This window comes from Manis pentadactyla, chromosome 6 (assembly GCF_030020395.1).
Source record: "Manis pentadactyla isolate mManPen7 chromosome 6, mManPen7.hap1, whole genome shotgun sequence".
NCBI lineage: Eukaryota > Metazoa > Chordata > Mammalia > Pholidota > Manidae > Manis > Manis pentadactyla.
Genome location: NC_080024.1, coordinates 44,314,616 through 44,337,373, shown reverse-complemented (window position 1 = coordinate 44,337,373; position 22,758 = coordinate 44,314,616). Strand labels below are relative to the sequence as shown.

Here is a 22,758-nt window from a genome sequence, read left to right as displayed (position 1 = left end):
ACCATTCAGAATAAATTAATGAGAATTTACTCAACACTTTAAAAATTATAGCTCTTCTGGTAATTACCTAAAGATTAATGATAACCCAAAAAATCAGAAGAATGTTTTTTTTTTAAATGACCATTTACTCCACAACTTTGTCCTTTCTCTTCTTACCATACTTTTACAATCCCCCATTAGAAAAAAAAAATGCAAAATTAAGTGCCTAATTTATACTCACCCAATTCCTAACTTGCATAAAAATAACATTGCCACAATCAGTGACTAATCCAAGTGGAAAACATGTGAAAAAAAATTGGAAAGTGTGCTATTTAATTCCAATTCAAGTGAGTAATTTTGAGAGTCATGTAACCTCTTTAAACTTTCTGTTCAATTCTGGGATAATTTTCAGCTGAAACATACAAGGACAGAAATGCAGAACCTAGGTTTAACAGTAAAGTCTACAAAAAGAATAAATAGGAATAGTAGAGATATTTAGTGTTTTAAAATGAGTATGTTGTAGCACACTTCATTTTACTAAATGCCAAGGAAATGTCTTGTCCAAAAGTAAAATTTCTAGGCTAAAGAGAAGTGGTTATCAGTATATTTCTATAGGACCAAAATAAGGGGGCAGTTAACTGTACCTTGGGGATCAAGAGGAAATCAAGAGTGTCTTGAAGAATTGGTCACTGCTCACTCAAATATTTGCCTGTCATGTAACATGTCCTATGTCATTGTATCGTTCTCGGATTTACCTATTGTTAGATATGAATTCATTCAACTACAACATGACATTTAAGCATATTTCTAGCCCCACTACACCCATATTGGTATTTGTTCAAATTCTTTTAAAGGGAACACAGCTCTCCAGTGTGGTTTCATCCGTGTAACTAAATGAGCTGATCCACCTCTATAGGAATAGCCAAGTACGTTTGCATTGTATTTTACAAATGTATTGTAAGTTACCAATTTTAGGCTGGGGTTCTGCTATGAATTCAGCATCTTTTTAAGTGAATCTTAGCACAGATATAGTTTAAAAAGTCTTACAGTGATTGGAAAGCATATAGAAAATGTCCATAAAAGTAATGCATTTCCCTGGCTAAAAAAGACAATCATTTGTGAAGCAGTACAAGTGAGAGAGGGAGAGAGGGAGAAACTACTCTTCCATGTGTTTGTCATGGTGGAGATAACTGATATTCTTATCGCTATTGTAGAGAACACTGCTGACATTCACTGGCCTACTGAGTTCATCACAGCTGTACTTCTGCATCTCTCCCAAGCTCCGTCTTCCTCTGAACTGGAAAAGATTTGGAGTTTCGGTTGATAATCTACCACACCCTTGCCTTGCCTCATCTTTCCAGTCACTCTCTTTGTTAAGCAGAGCCAGATTAATCAGTGTTTTAGCTGCAGCAGGTGTTTAGATTTCTGTTAAAACTCCAAATGCAATCCAGAGAGCAAAATGACATGTCTCTGTGAGCTGGTTAATATCAGTGAAGTCAGGGATGTATAGAAAAAATGTGTGCCTAGATTACTATGAGAATATCAGCTCTTGGATTGCATAAGAGGATTCACCAGTGTGTGTATTTCAGCCAGTCCTGACACCAGTTCAGATCCACACCCATCTAGACACTGTATGAGAAAACATTTTGGCAAGAGAAGGAGGAATAGGATCTGGGAGACAGAATTTAAAGGGTCCTGATTTGGGGCCTCCAAACACACTCGAGGTAGTGAAGAATGCTAACTCAGAAAATTTGGAGTTTGAGATCTCTTATCTCTGGATCTTTCACTGATACTTTAAAATAACAACAATTCTTTTATGTGCAAAATATCAGCTAATTTCTCTTAAATGAATGCATCAATCATGAATTTTTCTCATGATTATAAAACACACTGGAAAATGATTCCAACAAAGAAATTCAATAAATTTCAATTTCTTTTGACCAACTAAAACAATAGTAATAAATATAGGTATATGAATTTTTCATGCAAGTGTCAGAGACACCAAGAGAAAAACAAACCATGTTTCAGAATTGGTTTGAACACAAGAGAAATTTTTTGAAGTATAGGATGAAGATGATTGGGCGACAAAGATGTACAGACCAGCCTTTATCCCCAACATCTGCACTATGATCCAATGGAAAAGCTTATTTTCATGACTGTTTAATAGTTACTTTTTTTCCCCCTCAAGTAGTGACTCTCCAATCTAAAATTAGAAGATACAAAAGAGTGGTCTAACTAGTTCTCTTTTCTTGTCATCAGATGATGTCATCTACATTGGGACAGCATTATATTTTTTGTAACTGGGCCTGTAAAGAGGTGAGGGCTCCACTGTTCTTACAGAATACAAGTACAACTAAAAATATACATATAAAATGTGAATTGAGTAAAAATTGAGTAACATTAATATGTAAAAAGAGAAAAAGATGAAAACAAGTTCAAAGAGGAAAGTTGTGAGCTGGGTCTTGGAGAATTGACTTCTATGAATTGGTGTGAGATGGGGAAAATTTTATTTATGTGTGTGTGTGTGTGTGTGTGTGTGTGTATATATATATATATATATATATATATATATACATAAAATATAAATTAAACATGGAAAAAATAAAATAAATGCAGGTGACCTTGGTTAGAATTGAAGAGCCTGTATAGAATACAGAGATGAATGAAGGAACTAGAGTGATTGTTAGCATGTAAAAAATTCTTGATTACTAGAAATACCCTGATAGTGTGGACGAGCTTATTTTTCTTGCAGACTTATCAAAGACCTACAAATGGTATTTGCCACTTTTTCAAATATAACCCAGGAATTATTCCTTAGATGCAGAAATACATTGAAAAGCTATGTTAATGTGGCCTGAAAAGTATACATAATGAAAGACTAAATTTTAAAATATTTATGTTAACCCTGGAACCAATCCAGATTAAAGGAGAACTTTTTCAGATACTGTTTTGATATTCCATGTGATAAACTATTTCTCTTCCTGTTTCTTACAAAGTCAAAACATAAAAAGTCTGAATTTTTCTCTACAATAATCTGTTCCAGCTTTCACAAGCAGCATAAAAATTTGAAATCTCACCAGAAGTCACTCTTTGGTTGGTTAAAGAATTTGTAAGAAACAGAAACAGCTATAGATAAGTATCTAACTTTTAAGATGCCATTTAAACAGCTCAGATAGTCTTTTGACATTTGCCTGAAAATGAACCTCTAGGTCCCAGGGTGCGTGGCTGAGTGGAAGGGACAAACAGAGGCTTTTCTTTCAGTTAATCTTTTACAGTTCCTATTAAAATTGAGTTAGGGTGGATTTTGGCAAAATCCCAATATAACAACCTTCTAGGAAGATAAAGTTTGCCAATTAACTATTACGAAGAAAGAGACATCAATTAGTTTCTCAAAATTATGCAGTAGTTAATGTTATAAGGGGAAACAAGAAATACATTTAATTCTTTTATTAAAAGTGCAAGACAGTATTTTAATACATATTCTTAACCTAAACAAATATATAGTAGACTTAAATATGTAACAAACATATATAAACAGATGCACACAAGCTCCAGATGTGCTCTTCTTCTTACTTTGGGTCGTGTCTTCTATAAGGGAAAAAGACATATTAATCATTTCTTTTACTGCTAAGGGGATGGGTGCTGCTCTCATGTTTCAGAAAGGGGCTGGAAAGTGAGGGAAGCCAAACTTTTTCCTATTTAAGGCCAAAGCAAAGGAATCTCAGTGGCTGAGTTTTATGACGGGCCCGGTGCTGAAGGGCAGGGAACAACTGATGGTGCTACTTTGAACTGCTTTTCTTTTCTCTTTTTTGCACAAAGAGTCTCATGTCTGATATTTAGACATGATGAGCTTTGTGCAAAAGGGGACCTGGTTACTTCTCGCTCTGCTTCATCCCACTGTTATTTTGGCACAACAGCTCCAAGAAGGTGAGTAGGTACTGATTTCAAGAAACATTACAAGGAGGTTTAATCTTTTCTTCTCTTTACATATAGGTATGAAGGGAAGTCAGTCTCCTGAAAGATAATTTCCTTAGTAAGCCCCCAACTGTGAAACGTAAAAATGGGCAGGATGGTCCTTTTTTACATTTGCTTGGATATAATGTTGTCATTTTTGCATTTAAAAGTTCTCTGGTTAAGATAAAGATGTTCTTGTACTGACTTGTTTTCCTGTTAACATTACTGGAAACTTTTTAAACGGCTTTTAAAAAGTGCCCCTCCTGGATTGCTAACATCTTGGAATGCTTCCCTAGGCAATCTGAAACTTATTGGTCTCTTGTAATACTTTTATGCTCTCCTTTGTATGTTGGATTCTTTGTATGAACAGACTATTGAGCATTGTTCTCTCAATAAGATAGTGCATCTTCAAAAACAGCATGCATTAAGCATAGTCTAATGGAAAATATTACATATTAAATTTATAATTGTTGAAAATATTTTTATTAAACAGCAACAAGATGACATCTTCAGTGTTCTTTTAATGGATTCAAACTGCTGAAAACATTTCATTCCTATTTTTTATGTTTTAAGTACTTACATGGTTAATTAAGACATATTTTCTAATCATTTATTGTTAAGGGGCTAGTGCTTTCCTCATGTTCTACGTTTTAACTGCCTTCGTGTTAATGAAGAGAATATTTTAAAAAATATTTTCATCAGGAATGTTTAATCTCTCTGCGAACAAGGTAAAGACACTAGCACTGTTTGACTTCAAAAAAGTTTTCTAATAAGTACAAACACTGAGTTTCCCATTCTAATTTCCCCAAATCATGTTTGTCTCGTTATTTATGTGAAAATATTCATTTTAATTCATATGTTTCCGAAAGTCATGCAAATACTGTTGGCTAATAGAAATCGATAGTTAAATGCTGTTTTAAAATGTTAGAAGAAATCTGTACACGCCAATTTCTATTTGCACATCATAAAAAAAATGTTTACATTCAAATCTGTAGTTTTTGCAAACATGGTGCCTGAAAACAGTTTTTTGTTTTTAATGTAAAATATCTTTGATGTCCTCTCAGGTTGCATTTGTAGAAGTGTTGGTTGGGGGGTGGGCCACCCAGTGAGACTTCTTCAGTTACAGTCAGTCCATGGGCACAAAAGAAAAGAAAGACCCCACCCATATTCCTTGTTGCTTGCATTTCCTCTCCCCCTTATTCCTCTTCTCCCTTCCTTTCCCCTCCTTCTTATCACCACCCCTTTCGGCTACTTCAGGCCCCCTCCCCCTTTCATTCCCTCACTCGCCCCCCCACCTCCGCCTCCTTCCCAGGCAAGCCCGCCTCTCCCTTCTCCTGCTGCCTCTTCCTCTGTCACTCCCTTCGCCTCCATTGCTTGTTTTTCTCTCCTCTCCTCTTGCCTTCTCCCGCTTTCTTTCCCTAGAACTCTCAATCTTCCTTCCCGGCTTATTCCTCTGCCTTTTCCCTCCCCATTCTGTCCCTCTCCGAAGATGCTACAAATCCCTGCCCATAAGATACCAAATGACTACCACCACACCCCCACCTCCATAAAAACTTTTTTTACCTTTTTTAAAGCTCTTAAGTTCTCCTGATACTCAAAAGAAAAAAATCAGAGTTCCATTTATTGGAGACTACATACCTTTGGTGTTTAGTTCGGAAGACTGACAAAAAGTTTGTAATTGCCTGGTGATTACAATCTTTTATAAGCCTTCTGACTATTTTACTTCTTAATCCAATTTAGAAGGAGAAAAAGTGTTTAATACCTATATTATTTTTACCTCATATGAGTTCATTGTATTTTCCCTTTTCTTTGTAGCTGCAGAAAATAATAAATAGCTATGAAAGTTTGCCAATACATTTGTGTGCTTTTAGGCTCAAAAGAAGTTGGGATTTTATTCAGCTTATTATTTTTGTTTGTAAAAAAAAAAGTTTTAAGTATTTTAAGATAGTACATCTTATCTTACCTGAAAATTCTCTTCGTAAATTAGCTTTGGGGAGGTTACAGGAGGTGGCTGAATATACAACACACTGAGAACAATCACATATAGTTCTGGGTTATGGGTTCCTTATATATGCTCTGAGAATTTCCGAGCAAAATAGCACAACGCTAGTGAACACTAACTTCTAGTATACTCGCACAAATTTTTTGGAGCATAAAACATGTCCTCACAAAGAATTTTGGTCTTTTTACAAGTTTCTGAAAGTTCTATTTAATTCATGTGTTTTATTCCACCAATGGAGAAATGTGGTCTGTTATATTTCCTGTAGTTTGCAAACACGCCAAATTCTAAGCAAAGACTCTCCACCTAGTGGTTCACAGACAGATTTACCATTTACTTAACCAATGTCACCGTAAATGTTACACAGCTGGACTCCGTATTTTGTAATGAGTTTTAAAATAACACCTGTGTGAATTTCCTATTATTAAACATAATTGTCCTAAGAAAATAAGTACACTGCTGATAAAATATTGCCAAACACACACAAACACACATACAAACAAACATATTGGTAAAAACATTCAAAGACTTTTTGGAAATAAGCTTGAATGTGATAGCCATTTTCAAAATCCCTCATATAATGATTCTATATATAATGTATAACTATTTTCTTGAATATCTTTCAAATTTCTTATGTAGTTCTTATTTGACATGAGTATTTGAATTACCACTTACTCGGTAGATAGGTAAATGGAGGCCTAGATTGGTATTGCTAAGTAATAATTCTTCATCAGGGCAGAGAGATAAGCTTTATTTTAATTAAAAGCGTTCTAATGTTTGAACTTATTTTACTACCCTGATAACTCCTCTGTAAAATCAAATTGGGACTAAAATTATTTTGGAATTACAAAACTGCAAATAGACTCAGAGAATCAGTTTCTTATTACAGGTTATGAGAGTCTATTTTCCGTTAATGTTTAAAGAGAGAATCTGTAGTTGATCAAGTGATGTTTAAGATTTCTGGTTTGTGTTGTGTTGTCCCTAAAAATTAAACATACTGAACTAATGGTAAAAAATAGCATAAAATCATTAGAAACAATTGTACATGCATAATTGCTTACCTATTTCACTGTCAGTCATCTAACACAGATTCAGTGCTTTAGTTGAAATTATACAACTAGGACATGACAGAGTTAAGACTAAACCAAAATTCTGTTAAATCCTAGGTAATTAAAGGACACAAAACATACATTAAATCCAGAGTATATGAGTTTTCCTATTTTTGGGACTGTCTTTGAAAAGACCTTTTAAAAGATTATATATTGCTCCAGAAAATATATGAGCAGATGCATTTCTACAGGTGAAAAAAAATGGTAGATTTTTGTTTTTTTGACACTCAACTTTGAAATGGCCAGTGTTTTTTTTAAACAAGAGGCTTACTTACGGTTTCACCAGAATTTATCTTCAGTTCTATAATAACACAAATTCTAAGTAAATAAAGTACTGGTACAAAAGCTTCTGATTTTAATTCATGATACCCTGCATTTCTTACCACCTCCAGAGTATTCAACATCAGGTTTAAAGGCCTATAGGTAAATAGATATTCTGATTAAAATCTGGAATTAAACATCTCACTATCATAGATGAAAAAAAAGCAAAGCCATTAGAACAGTTCTGGGAAAGAAGGGAAGACTGTGATTACGTGCCTCTTAATTAATTCAGAATCCTGGGTTGAAGTCTTAATCTACAGGCTTAGTTTAAAAAAATCAAGAACCATTGGCTGTGAGTTTTCTAAGAGTAGAGACTGAAAGATAGCTCCTCTGAAAAGGCCCTGTTCACACCTAGAGTCACTTGCCAGAACTTGAGTTGTCATTTAAAGAGAAGAGTGCCATCTACTGAAACCCCCTGGTTTCCACCATGGGTGACTCTACTGTGGTGCCGAGTTCCAAAGATTATATAGCCTGTTCCTTTTATTTTTTAACATCAAATGACATCGCCACCTTGAAGCAATTAAAGTGTATTGCTTAAGAGTTAAAGTTTTAAAGATGAAAGATGTTATTGCCTTTGCAGGACATGCAGAACATTTGTAAAGTTTCCAGGTCTGCAATAACACTCTGGAAACATCTCAGTGGACTGTTTCTTGTAAAACAGTTTTCCCTGGAAAAAAGCTCAGTCCCATTGTTTTCCACCCTCAGAAAAAAAAAGGAAAGGGGGATCACACGGTGTAAAAAAAATCCAGCGTTTTCAAAGAGAAAACTTGCCTGTTTCATGTCAAAATGACAATGGAAAAAATGAGATAGCTACTCTTACACAAATCATTTGTTAGCCACAGTTTGGGGAGTTACATGAACCACTAGAATTTCTGCCTGTGCCTAATGAAAACACAGCAGAAGTAGATTCCTTTCAGATTAACTAATAAAATCCCTGAACTTTTCCATGGCTGAAGACAAGAGCTGACATTTAAAATGTAAACTTAATGAACAAAATGAAAAGCTCAAAGAGGAGGGCAACAATTTAAGTACCCAAAAGATGTAAAAATCAAAGAGAAAGAATCCAGAACTTATAAAAAGTTAAATATGCTCTGAGAACTCAAATTGAGAAATTACTGCTTCAGTACAATGCTGTATATTTTTCTGAAACTGTTTTCTATAGTACTCAGTGCGGAGGATGGCAAACAGGGACTGTGTTTATCAAGTTAATGAAAATCAGAGAAACACTCTTTGGAGCTGCATAGTATGCTCACAATGACCATATTTAGAAAGAAAGCTTCTAATGAAGAAGCAGTTCATTAAAATGAATCATTTAGTAACTTTATTTTCTGAAAACCAGTATCTCAGTGAGCTATCCTAAATATGTTTTTGCACTGGATATCTAAGCCTTATCTGTCTGCTGCTATTGCTGTTAGAATCCTGCCTCTCTATATTACGGTGTATGCTGGGTTTCCCAATCACATGTCAGTCCTGTTGGTGGTCTGCTTGTCATGAGGGTGGCCTTGCAGATATAACTCTTTTTCATAAGGTCAGGAAAAAATAAACAATAGAATTCAACTCCCAATTTTTATCTTCTTGTTTTGAGACCAGATAGAAAAGATTCTCTGTCAGGAAACTGTTATCCCTTAAAAAAAAAAAAAGCCTTTTAAGACTGATTTTAATCTTGCAGGGTTTAGAAAGCATAATGGGAGAGAGCTTTGAAGTTGACATTTTTAACCCTGCCCTACCCTTGAAACTGCATAAAGGGAATAGAATGCAGTAGTTACAGAGACAGCTTTCCAAGGTTCAAATATTAACTTTACCCTTTACCATACCACTTGGGGAAAATTATTTAACATCTCTGTCTCAGATTCATCATCTGTAAAATGAGGATTATGAGTGAACTTACCCATAGGGCCTCTGGGAAGGTTAAATAAAATAGATATTCAAACCACTAAAAACAGTGCCTACAACATAGGAGATACTATACAAGCTGTGCCTAGTATTACTTTTACTAACACTAGAAAATAAAATTACTCTTAAGGAAGAAATTAAAGTACTAAATGATAATGATAAGAAAGGTAAAATGCAAACTTTTCATTATCAGATGTAAAATTTAAAGATGTTTGCCAACTGTTACAAAACAAGGAGAATGTATTTTCTTCAGTATTCCTACAATTTGTCAATAATCTGTTTGTATTATAATGCAATAGCTGATTGTTAGATATATGATACTTTTAATTCTAATTCTCTATCTTTATTTTTCACAGGACAAAATATTAACCCACCTTAAGGAAACTAATTGGAGATATAAAAGTCATATATCTAAAGAATAAAACAAGGAAACATCTAGAAGTGATGATTCATAAAGTTTTTTTATTTTTTTGGTGGGGACAAAAATAAGCAGAACCTACCTTGTCCACACAACACATTTTAAAATTGAAATTATGCATCTATGTAGGCTTACAGATATTTCCTTCAAAGTCCTTTTGGTTAACTTATCTAACATATTTTAAGAAATTCTGATAAATATGTAAACAGCAGAAACATATTTAATAAAAGTATATGTTCTCCAAACAGTATCTTTTAAAAGCAAAACACATTTCAGTTGGAACCTTATGAACCCCATTTACTTACAAAATATTCAACTCTCTAAAGTAACAGAAAAATGGTATAATTAGCATATTACATCAGCTTTTTTTTGATTTTTCAATTAACATGTAACTTTTTTCAAATACAGTAAGTACAGAAAAATATTGAACTTGTCACTCAAGCTAACTTAACAATTTAATTGGATGCTTTAGGATACATACTACTTTTACTCCAGAAATTAAATTCAAACAGACAAAATTTGCATTATTTTTTAGTCACAATAAGATTATATCAAATCAGCCTAAACTAACATTTGAAGAATGGACACAAAAACAACAAAAAGGAAAGCTTTAAATTAAGCACAACTAAAATATTAGATTATGTTATTTACTTTTTATTTTTCTCTAAAGTTCCAAAACAGAGCTAGGAAATAAAAGAAGCTAAGAGAGGATTATATCACATAATAGCTTTGTTTTGCTTTATAATTTAGATACCAGTAAGGAGATGATTTAGTTTAATATGTTGCTTGTGTGACCACAAATAAATTTATTTCAGGACTGTACTTTGTAATGAGGAACAGAAACACCAAGTGACATGAGAGGTGGGGTTTTAAATTAATTACAAATTGGAACAGGAGACTTAGTTTAAGCAATAACAATAAAGGAATAATTGGAAAATCTATTACTTGTCCAATAGTAAGAATGAGATCATTTACCTTTTATTTAGCATGTTTGCAAAAGTATTTAGCTTATTTTTTAATCAAAGCTGTTCTGAATGTAAATGTCCAAGAAAAGGATAATATGAGATGATTATTATTTCTGAATGCCATTTTCTAGTCCATCTCTAAATGCTAAGTGGTTAACTGTACCATTTTATTCCTCTTGACAGCAAACTCTTAACTGCCTCTGCCTTCTCTCTACCATGATTTTCCCACATGGAACTAGGGTATTGTACTTAAGCTGAGGGCCAGGAGACATCCATGGAAGAGGTTTAGTTTCTGGGAAAACATATTGCCAATCATATTTTGTCATGCACAGAACAAAATATTAAAGAAAATTGTGTAAAATACTCCATTCCTTCAATAAAGGTGACTAAAGGAGAACAACAGAAAAGTTGGAGTTTTCGGCCACATGTTTCTACATGAACTGACTTCAGGAGAGGCAAATTCCTTTCAAAGAGATGTGAAATAAGATGTGACAGTAAATAAAACTTCATTAATTATTTTTCAAGCATCCCAACTTCCTTCTTTTTCTTAGGACATCATTTTTTTAACAAAAAAAGAGAAGTGCACTGACATAACTCAACCTTTCTTTTAATTGCATTTTAAAAAGCATAACACATATGGTTTCTAATAAAGTTGGGAAACAAGAGGCTAAATAACAATTTTCATTTATATAACATTGAGTTTAACCCTACTCTATATAGTGCTACTGCCTAGAGTCAACATTCTATATATTAGTGGTATTTTCAAGGGAGCTGGGAATCCTGAAATATACATTATTAATAAGAATATCTTGAACCAAAACTAATCTGTTGGAACATTTCATAAAAAGTTAGAGAAGGTTTTAAAATTGATTCATTTGAAGAAAAGGAAGCCAATGCAAAGATCGAAGAATGTATTTCATGCAATTTTTTAAAACAACCTTATATCTCATTAAAACCTTCAGACCTTTTCAGAAGAACAGACAACTTAGTTTTTAAATATAAGATGTCAGTTCTGCTTAGAGAACAATGAGTTTAATGCCTAGTCCTTCTTATTACTTTTCATAATAATATGAAAAAGACTGTGCGTTTTTTAAGCATATCTTTTGTAACACCATTTAAATAGGCCTATTTTATTTGCATTAGGCAAGCATTTTGGCATTCAGCTTTTATGCTCACTAAGCATACAGGAATGCTCCCCTAAGAGCTTAGATAATATTTCTTCCAATGTTCTCATCTGTTTCAAACATGGAGGAGGAAGTAGAATAACTTTTATAAACATTCTTTCTTGTCTGATTAAAATTGCAGTGAAACAATCTTGCTTTCCTTTATTAGCTGTGGACCACATTGGGTAATTATAACACAAAGGAAGAATAGACTTTTGAAGTTCTTCAATCAGTCAAGGGGCTTGCACAAAATCATTAAAGCTCTGTCTTCACACTAATGGAAATGAGGAATGAGGGCATTTCCGTGATTCAGAGTCTCTAGGTTCTCCTTTTTTTTGGTGAACTTTTGCTAAACTAGACAAACTTCTGAACCCAAAGTATTTAACATGAACCTAAATCATTATTACTTCAAGTACAGAGAGGATATAGAAACAGGAACATGGAAAGATGATTTTCACGGCTATGTGTAGTACTCAGACAGACAAATCTTTGGACCCACTTAGAGGCCCCTTGGCCACAAGGTGGCAAAAGTGTACAGTAGTTTCTTAAATACTTGCCTCCTCCCAGGCAGGCCTCTCTCAGCAGACATTTTAAAGATCTAGATTCTGAGAAAATAAAATTTAATTGTTTCACAAAAATACAAATACTGAACAATATATTGTTTGCTGTTAGCAAAAATTTTCAGATCTCTACTAACTTATTTACTCAGTTACTGGCAAGCTATCATAGCACTCCTCAAGAACTAGAGTTGTTTGTATTTAACCACAATCCAGCAGCTAATGCTGTAAGAATTCAGGCCAGGTTTTATTTTGGCAACCCCAGAGCTGATTCATTGTTAATAGTTGCTGAAATTTCAGTACCTTACATATAATTAGGAAACAAGTCTAAAATTTTGGTTGAAGCAAATTTTTTTTTGCCATTTTAATCCACAAATACACACGTTCATGATTCATATTTTTCCCTATATTCCTTGCCAGTATTATTTGTTTTTTTAAAAAAAGAATCTTTTTGTGTGTGATTTGGAAACCTCTTTGCATCCATATGGGATATATTAATGTCATATCATGTTGACCTACAAATGCCCAACAGAGCTAGCAGTGATATTCAATACATACAATAAACTTTGTTAAAGTGTTCCCAGAAATCTGGAAGCTTTATGCTGCCAAGATTAGCTCAGTTTTCCCCTGACTTCTCAACCAGGTTAATAAAATCCAGAAAGTCTTCAGAGCTAGTGACAAAGTCATCTTTAGAGTTTAGCACTCCTATTACTGGTAAAGCAAAGAACAGCAATTGTGTAGAAGAGCTTGTTTTCAATTGTACAATTAATAGGTGTTTAAGTGCTTATGTGATTCCAGTTGGTGTTAAATTCTTACTACAAATGAAATTAAAATACTTATTGGTCTTAAGGAAAACCTATTATGGTGTGCCAATTTGATGAATTTGTTCCAAACTATCTCCACTTAGGCTGATGGAAAGAGTCATGACAGCAACCAAACACAAGAAAACTTTACACCATCTAACTTTTTTTCCAGTTGGTGAAGGAGGATGCTCCCATCTTGGTCAGTCCTACGCAGACAGAGATGTCTGGAAGCCGGAACCATGCCAAATATGCGTCTGTGACTCAGGATCCGTTCTCTGTGATGATATAATATGTGACGACCAAGAACTAGACTGTCCCAGCCCAGAAATCCCATTTGGAGAATGTTGTGCAGTTTGCCCACAGCCTCCAGCAGCTGTGAGTTTCAAGAAAATCTATACATCTTCAAGAATCATACTGAAACACATGAATAGTTCTTGTATCATAGGAGACTGAAAGGAAATGAAAATAATGTTTTTCAAACTATCGTGCTGGGATTATAACTAAGAAGTGTATGTTTAAAAACTAAGGGTTGGATTTAATTTGGGGTAAGAAGTAAATGTGGAAATTGGGATGCACTTCACAGGAAAGTGTTCCTATGTCTTGTTTAATCTCTATCTTTTCCATTTGTTAGCCTACCCGCCCTCCTAATGGTCACGGACCTCAAGGCCCCAAGGGAGATCCAGTAAGTAAACATTCTTCAGTGCAAAGAAATTAGTTCCTTGTGTAGTTTGCCTGTTTTACCCTTCTACTAGCCTTTCCATATTTGAACTTTCATCATTCATATATTACCTTTAGCACCACATATTTAAATAATCCCACAAAATAACTCAAATGGAGAATCCATAAATGTACATGTAAAGATTCAAATTTCCCAAACTTTATATAATGTCTTCATCCCCATTATTGGTTTGAAAAATAATAAAGGTCAATATCCAAAGGAATAAAAGACTATTCACATTATTTGGATAAAAATGTGTGTTTTCCCAAGAAAATGTGTCACTTGTTCTGATTCCTCAAATTATAAAGCAGAGAAGTTACCATTTGATAATGATTCTGAATCACTGGGACTTCTCACTGTTTTATTAATTCTTTTCTCTGATGTTTTAGGGCCCTCCTGGTATTCCTGGGAGAAATGGTGATCCTGGTATTCCAGGGCAACCAGGTTCCCCTGGTTCTCCTGGCCCCCCTGGAATCTGTGAATCATGCCCTTCTGGTGGTCAGGTAAAATTTCAGGATAAAAAGATTCTCTACAAATGCACCCCTTTAAAACTACCTAATTCATTTTCTTTTCTTTAGCCTATATTAAATCTCACTTTTGTGGGTTCCTTATAACTAACTGTTCTCTGACTTTATGTATTTAACAAACCCTTATTTAGTGCTTATAAGTACTGGGCACTTGTCTAAGTGATTTATAAATATTCATTTTTAAATGCTAATGATATTGCTGCTGTGTCTTTGCAAAATTTCCCAGCTTCTCTGCAGACATGCAATATATGAACTATCAACCCCCAAAAGAATTAACCTAGAGAGTTTAGGAATTGCTGCAACTGTGCCTTATTCCCTTTATAACACCAATGATAAAGCTTCTGGAAGTTTGGACAAAAAGCAGTTGTAGAGCTGTGAACATTCCTTACTGACTTCAAGTCAATAGGGTTGTTCAAGTCTGTACAGCTGCTCTTGCTGAGCCTTCAGAGCACATCCTGCTCCTCTTGAAAAGCATGACAACCAACTAACTCTGCATGTAAAGCAAATAACCAAACAAACAAATAAGACAAAATTTCTACTGCCTGGAGTTCAGGGAAATCAGAAAAGACATATACACAAATCACTCAATTTTGTAAACTACTTCTCAAAAATCAATTCAACAGGAAGAAAAGGTTATCATCTAACTTATTATTATCCTGGTACCAAACAAAACCCATTTAAAGACCTAGAATTGAAAATAAAAGAATCTCCAAAGAAATCCAATAAGCACATAAGCCTTTCTATTATTCCTGTGCTTTTTTTCTAAGGGGATTTTCGGGGGGGCAGGTTTAGGGGGTAGATCTGCATATTAACCAGAAGCCAAGAGATGTAAGTTTTACTTGCATTATTAACTGTTGGGGAAGCAATGTGACTTCATTTTTCTACTCAACATGAAAAGGTCAGATTTTATGATCTCAAGGCTCTTACAACCTCAAACAGTCAATGATAGTATGATTCTAAAGCTGTGGATATCACTTAGAAATAATATCTTGAGTAAAAGCCTATAGAAACAAATTATTTGAGTTTAACATTTATTTGAAAGATTTGTGCATTACATAAGCAAGTATTTCTGTAGGATATCTAATACCTAAAGCTACATAGAGACAGGATAGACAAAATAAGTAATACACACCAATCCTCTAGCATGTAGAAATTTTCTATCAATGAATAATACTGCATGCACTTCTAAGTGCTTTTGAAAAGAACTATGATCTATATATCAAAATAATCACATCTATCTTGTCTCTTCTGACAGAACTATTCTCCCCAGTTTGAGTCCTATGATGTCAAGGCTGGAGGAGGAGTAGCAGGAGGACTCCTCGGCTATCCCGGGCCACCTGTATGTACAAGTGTTTCTTAATATTTTCAAGCATTATTTAGCCTCTGGTTTGTGATATCATGAATGGTTATTCTTCTAGTAATACAGTATTATTAGAGAATTGTACAAAAGTGCTAATTCTCTATTAAGGCTGGGAAAGAAAATGTTAAAAGTATCATGATCCTTCTGTCCTAACCCATTTTTTCCTCACCATCTCTCCATGCCTGTTTGCCATTCCTTTCATCTTTATAGAACCGCCTATACAGGGGGCCCATCTGCCTTCGTGCGTAGGTCTCACACCCATGTATTCCCTAGTTGCAACCAAATTTTATTTTTCACTTCAACTTTTCCTCTTTCATACCTAAGTTGTTCAGAATTTTCTTTTAGTGTCTTTTCATTAATTAAATGTTACTTTCTAGGTGACAATCCAAGTGCTGAATGTCCAATATCACAATCTGTCTCACCTCAGTCCTGAAATCAAATACATATATTTCCAGATTCTCTGAGTCTTCAGATTCTTTTACTGTAATGATAACTATTCACATGGTATGTAAAGGGTTTCCCTCAGTGTAAATGACCTAGAGTTTTGAAAGGAGAAAATAGCAAAAAACATTGAAATCTGAGCACATGCACATGATGCATAGTGTCCCATTTAAGTGACCCTTGTTGTAGAACAGGCTCTCAGGAGGAGTAATACTAGCAAAGGTTTATCGCTTCACTGCCAGGAATAGGTACATAATAGTAAGTGAAACATGACGCTGGATTCTCGGGGTTTAAGGAGGCTTGCTGGCCAGATCACTGGACCTGTTTGTTATATGTGACTTCTAAACTAGAGAGGACAAAGTTATAGCTAACAGATCCAAATGACCAATTAAAGAAAGACCCTTAAAATTGGCATAAAGTACATTGCAAAAAAGAGAAATTTCCAAATCTCTAAAGTGCTAGGGTCTGTGGGGATTTTTTTTTTGTATGTTTGAAAGTTAGAAGCAGAATTATATTTACTGTGTAAATATTTGGTCTTAGCTACATTCAAATTATGTATCTTATCTTATTTTCCATCATATATACACCAAAAAATAAAAACTAAAAAAGCCACTACTTATTATACTAGAAGAGGTTATAAGAGAAAATTTAATTATAAACTGTTATTTCATAATTTCATATCAGCATTTACATGTAGTATGTTACAAAACTGAAGGTTTCTAGTTTAATCTGTATTTTTGAACAATGATAAATCAATTGGTTATAATTATAATTTATCTTTGTCCCATGTATGATGATTTTCATATGCATGTCTAAATTTTCATGTCACCATAACTTGTGATATAATAACGCAGCTCTGGGTTTACTTACCTCATTAATTTTAGAAACTGAGATTTATAGTATTCAGATAAATATTTTTCCACAATGGGTCTGGCTGCCAAGCCAAAAAAAAAATCCTTCTTTACCAGTACCAGTATCATCCTACTATTGTAGTGATTTTCAGCATTTTGCATGGATTTTTCCAGATTTTTGAATTCCCACTTTGAAAGGCTCAGGCCAGCATTTGACAACATTTGCCAATAATTTGTATTGATTCTGTGGGAATTTTATCCAGTGTTTAAAATGAGATCTTCCTCATAGATCTAACAAAATTAATCATAGCCATGAATAGTTATCACATAATGAAGTATGTTGTCATCTTTAAGATGTATCATTCCTGAACGGAGACATTTCTTTGATGCCTGGATAAAGTGTATTTTCAGACATTTATTTTGTACTTATTCTTCGAATTTACATTCCAGGGTCCCCCCGGTCCTCCTGGCCCCGTCGGTACATCTGGTCATCCTGGCTCCCCTGTAAGTATAGCCATTAGTGGTGCTTTCTTCTTCATGCATATTATATAAATCAAGGTAATACAGATCCTGCTGTACTTAACCATTCCAGTATGCATAATCCTAATTTAAATAGAGAAGCCACAGCCAAGAAACTATCATTCCATCAAAGATGTTGGAATTTCATATTTAATCCCTTTCCACCAACAACTATTAGCAATTAAAACCTTGGTAAAATTAAATCACACAAAATATAGCTTCAAGTGCAAAACAATTCAGTTGAGGTACAGTAAAGTGGATGGAATGGAAAAAATTAGCTTTACCCTGAGCTGAAAAAATTTGGTTTCAATCTTTGTAAACTGAAATAAAATTTGCTGACTACATCCACAAATCCTGATTTCATACTGTCTTCAAGATGTAAATGGATCATATGAACATTATGTTACTTTAAGAATATTTACATATTATTCTATCCACTAGGGTTCTCCAGGATACCAAGGTCCCCCTGGTGAACCTGGGCAAGCTGGTCCTTCAGTAAGTAACAATTCTATCTCTATTTAATAAATTGACAATCCTATATAACAACTATTTTCATTACAAAATCATAAGTCCCTACAATATATACATTAAATTTATGCTCAAATTTTAAAGCAATAAACAGCATTTTTATGATAGCTGAACTGGTTCAAAGCTCTTTTGGATTCTCCTAATGGTTTAGATATCTTAGAGACACTATTTAATCTAGGAGTTCCCTGGTTAGTTAGCCATCACAGTAGTCCACATTTCTAGTGTGAATACAAGTATCATCTCTCTCTTAAATATAGATTTAATTTTCCTGTAGCCCCTCAGTTCACCTTCAGTATACTCTTCTGATACATAATGATGTTAGTTTAATATTTTCAAAATATTCGGAAATACCTATATGCTTAAAAATCAATATCTAAAAAAAATGTAGAAGTGCCTTTGGTTTTATATACACATGTGTTATAAAATATAGATACATGATACTTTTAATTGTCATTGAAAATGAGTTTAATAAACAGTGAAAACTCGGTACAATATAGGTATATTGGTACAATATAGGTACAATATATGTTCCTTCAAGAAAGATAAATAGTATGTTAATAATAAATTGATTATAACAAATACATCTACAGATATATTTGTATTTTATTTCCTTATTTTCAGGGCCCTCCAGGACCTCCTGGTGCTATAGGTCCATCTGGTCCTGCCGGAAAAGATGTAAGTTTTTAAAAATTGAATGGAGATACAAAAAAATTTAATTTGGAATATTCTAAATAACATATACCATAAGGTGGAATCTCAGAGAGAAAAACCTTACCCAAAAAATTGCTGATTCTTTATGACATTTTAGCTTGTTAATTGTTGAATTTTTATACAGTATTATACTGCTACATATAACATTTTTTGAATTCCATACTAACAGAGCCTCCAAATAGGCTTCTTAACTGTCAATAAGACTCATCCAGTGACTATATCACTTAAATGGAGGAGAAATAGGTTTCTTCTTTCTACCTTTTATAATGAGGAAATTGACACCAGTACTTTGTGAAATTAAAAACTTAAAAGAAACACCTTTAATAAGTGCCATTTTTCTTTCCCATTTAAATTTTAATAGCAAATTCTCTTCACTAGACTGAGAGAGATGGTTATAATATTTCAGGGATGAGTGGGGCCTGCATTATCCATATGTTTATATTGAGATATGGGAGAAGTCTTCCCGATTCCTACTAGGAAAGCTGTTCTCACAACTATATGTTTAGCCCAGCCATTTTCATGAGTCCTTGATAAGAAAAATGCAAAGTGATCAGTTCGCTAATTGACTACACTGTGTTTTCTCTTACACAAGCACCCAGGTATTTTTTCCATTTCTCCCCCCAGGGGGAGTCAGGAAGACCCGGACGACCAGGAGAGCGGGGACTGCCTGGACCTCCGGTAAGTCTTCGGCATCCAGCCAATCCAATTGAAGTGATCTTAGCTTGAAATTATTATGTAATTCCATCGAAACTTAAAAGTAGAAGACATTTTACTACTGGATTGTGATTCTACTTGAAAGTTCATTACTATCTTTTCTATTCCTTATTTTTAGGGTATCAAAGGTCCAGCTGGCATACCTGGATTCCCTGGCATGAAAGGACACAGAGTAAGTAGAGTTTCTAAAATTGACTATAAGCTGCTCTTGTGGCTGTGTGTATTTGCCTAAACAATTTTCCTGGGCAATTAAGTATGGGCCAAAAAAAAATGGTTGATTCTGACAACTAGTCAATTTGTTTTTTTAACAACTTTGTTGACCAAACCAACCAGTTATTTTCCTAAAGTAATTAAGCTGTCTTTAAGTGTATGGAAAGGCCTGAGAAAGAATAATTTTCTTTTCTCTGCCATTGGAACAAAATGAAATTATATAACTGAGACTATGCATTTTTCATTGACTTAGTCAATATGTTTTACAGATTGAATCAATTTTATTCTATACAAAACATTAGGTCAATTGAACCAAGAGCCAAAAACCAATCTTAATAGAAATAAAAATCTGTGAAGCTGAAATTTGTTACTCTACAGATAGGGCAGCTTCCTAATTGGACTAAATTGCACTTTCTAATCAGTTCAGATTTTTTATCATAGAACTAATGTCCAATGTCCTCAAACCATTTAAAAGTTTTAAATTATTTATGTTAATGTTGAAAATAGTGTTATGTGGTAAAAGCTAGTTATACAAAATTAAATCTAAAGTTCTCAACATTCTGGGTTGTTAACAGATCTTAATATTTTTACTACTTGCTTACATTTCACAGGGCTTCGACGGCCGAAATGGAGAAAAGGGTGAGACAGGTGCTCCTGGCTTAAAGGTGACTCACAACAAAATCATGTTTTCATAAGTAAACTCATTTACATATTATATTTAAGATTGATGTTTTGGGCTTTAACTTTTTTTCTGAAATTTACTTGAATTTTGCACTGTTGGAGCTAAATAACAATGACAAATTGAGGCATTCTATTGAAGCTTCCATGAAATTTAAACTGTCTAGATTAGAAATGATTATGTGTTCATTACTTCAAGTTTTAAAAATGCAAAAATTGAGATTTATGGTAAATAAAAATGTGATATCATTAAAGTGCATATCTTTTTCTTAGTTTCATTAATATTCTTCATAATATGCACCTTGTGTAAAATTATCAGTGTCTCTTCCTGTTATACAAAATGGCAACATATTTTATACTTCTAGGGTGAAAATGGTCTTCCAGGTGAAAATGGAGCTCCTGGGCCCATGGTAATTGCATTTCTTAATATATTATTTTCCATTTTACTATTAACTTCCATCTCACCCAAGCTGGCCTTCCTCCCTCCACAACTGTTCTTATGTGTGTGTCAAGTTTAAGGTAAAATCACACTTTCAATGTCTTTCTTTAGGGTCCAAGAGGGACTCCTGGTGAAAGAGGACGGCCAGGACTTCCAGGAGCCGCAGTGAGTATTGTTAATGATGCTGCCAAATTACAGCCCAGAGTGACAGATAAGTGTCTGAGCCCGGTTTTCATGCAATGACAATCTGTAGGAAGATTTCTTTTCTATAAAATTGTACTTAAGGTCACCTCCATAAAATTGTAGCCATAATTATTGGGAAACAAGTAAGTGTTTTATAGTTATTATCACTGTTGAGAATTTTTTAAGTGTTAGCTTTGCTTATGTCATTAGAGCCATTAATTAACATTCAGTTGTGGAAAACAGAGAATCCAACCTTTGTATATCAGATCATTGCTATATGGACCAGAATTTTAACTATAACTTTAAAAATATATAATTAGTAAGCAGATTTTAATATACTTGAGAAAAAGTCAACTCATTTGAGTCAGAATTTTAGTCAAAATATTCTGGTGACTAGCCTTTCAGAATTAAGAAGATATTTGAGACAAACTTCTCTTTGTAGGGAGCTCGAGGGAATGATGGTGCTCGAGGAGGTGACGGGCAACCAGTAAGTAAATTTTACCTAACTTTGATTTGCTTCAGGATGATGAGAGATTATGAATTGTAGATTAGTATGGTTTGTAGACCCAAAACTCAACATTGTTCATAATGTTCCCCTGATTTAAACTTATGCTAAAACTATAAACAAAATCTAAACAATTAATCTAGAAGCACTAAGCCATAAACAAAATTCTGATACTCCTTATTATACTTAGCCAATTGCTAGCACCTGTGTGGTTCTTACAGTGTTAGTGTGCTAGCAGTACTGGATATGACAATGAAAGAGCCCTACAAGATAGAAATATTGTTACTTCCATTCTACAAACGGGAGTCCAAAAGCTTAGGACTAAGTAAACTGCCCAAAGTCACAGAATTCATAGCAGAAGTGGGAGGGGGTGGGATTCAAGTTTTCTAACTTCATATTTCACTCTCTTTATCACTCTTCTTTCTCCACATAGTATTATTTATGAATGAAAAGTATATTTTTATTTGCATAATTGTCTTCTCTATTGTGTGTGTGACCACTTATTATTTAGTAGTAATGTTAGCTTTTGTTTACTTGATTAAGAGCTCTTGATATTGTGTTTAATTTTTCCAGGGTCCTCCTGGTCCCCCTGGAACTGCAGGATTCCCTGGTTCCCCTGGTGCTAAGGTAAACATGTATTTCTATAGAAGAATATAAAATAGATCTTAGGCACAAAATTTTTTTCTTTTTTCATCAGTCAAGTGGATATCTTTTATCTATACAGGTCTTTAAAGGCCTATTCTTGATTTCAAAAGGGGTGTCACCCTTGGCATTCAATTATCCTGGTATCTTTTCTTATACTTCTCTTGTCCCTGTCTCTTTCTGGGAAACAGAGATAACACAGACACAATAAGTTACCATTTTTTTCTGCCCTTATGATTAATGATTCTTTGCTTTAGGTAGAATATATAGTCATACTACTCTAGCTTTTGGAAGAGGGTCTTAAACAGGGATGAAGGGTAAACTGGCTAGTGATTAGAAGTAGCAGGGGAAACTGACTAATTAGGGTTTTACCCCTTAGGGTGAAGTTGGACCTGCGGGGTCTCCTGGTTCAAATGGCTCCCCTGGACAAAGAGGAGAACCTGGACCTCAGGGACATGCTGGTGCTCAAGGTCCTCCTGTAAGTAGCAAACAAGGCCATTGAGGAAATTATTACCACTTAGTTCATGAAAGCATATGCTTTAATGTTACTATCAATTGAACTTACATTTTT

The 22,758-nt window shown here is 34.1% G+C and overlaps 1 protein-coding gene across 1 annotated transcript in view; it reads left to right on the top strand.

Moving 5' to 3' along the window:
• The first annotated feature begins 3,707 nt into the window (after positions 1-3,707).
• Positions 3,708-22,758, top strand: part of COL3A1 (collagen type III alpha 1 chain) — a 37,911-nt gene continuing 18,860 nt past the window's right edge. The window contains exons 1-16 of the mRNA XM_036881666.2: positions 3,708-3,906; positions 13,334-13,536; positions 13,793-13,843; positions 14,269-14,382; positions 15,662-15,745; positions 17,509-17,562; positions 18,019-18,072; positions 18,727-18,780; positions 19,441-19,494; positions 19,649-19,702; positions 20,352-20,405; positions 20,784-20,828; positions 20,969-21,022; positions 21,483-21,527; positions 22,119-22,172; positions 22,567-22,665. Of these exons, the coding sequence (XP_036737561.1) occupies positions 3,822-3,906; positions 13,334-13,536; positions 13,793-13,843; positions 14,269-14,382; positions 15,662-15,745; positions 17,509-17,562; positions 18,019-18,072; positions 18,727-18,780; positions 19,441-19,494; positions 19,649-19,702; positions 20,352-20,405; positions 20,784-20,828; positions 20,969-21,022; positions 21,483-21,527; positions 22,119-22,172; positions 22,567-22,665 (1,158 nt within the window). The 5' untranslated portion in view covers positions 3,708-3,821. The remainder of the gene's footprint in view (positions 3,907-13,333; positions 13,537-13,792; positions 13,844-14,268; positions 14,383-15,661; positions 15,746-17,508; positions 17,563-18,018; positions 18,073-18,726; positions 18,781-19,440; positions 19,495-19,648; positions 19,703-20,351; positions 20,406-20,783; positions 20,829-20,968; positions 21,023-21,482; positions 21,528-22,118; positions 22,173-22,566; positions 22,666-22,758) is intronic.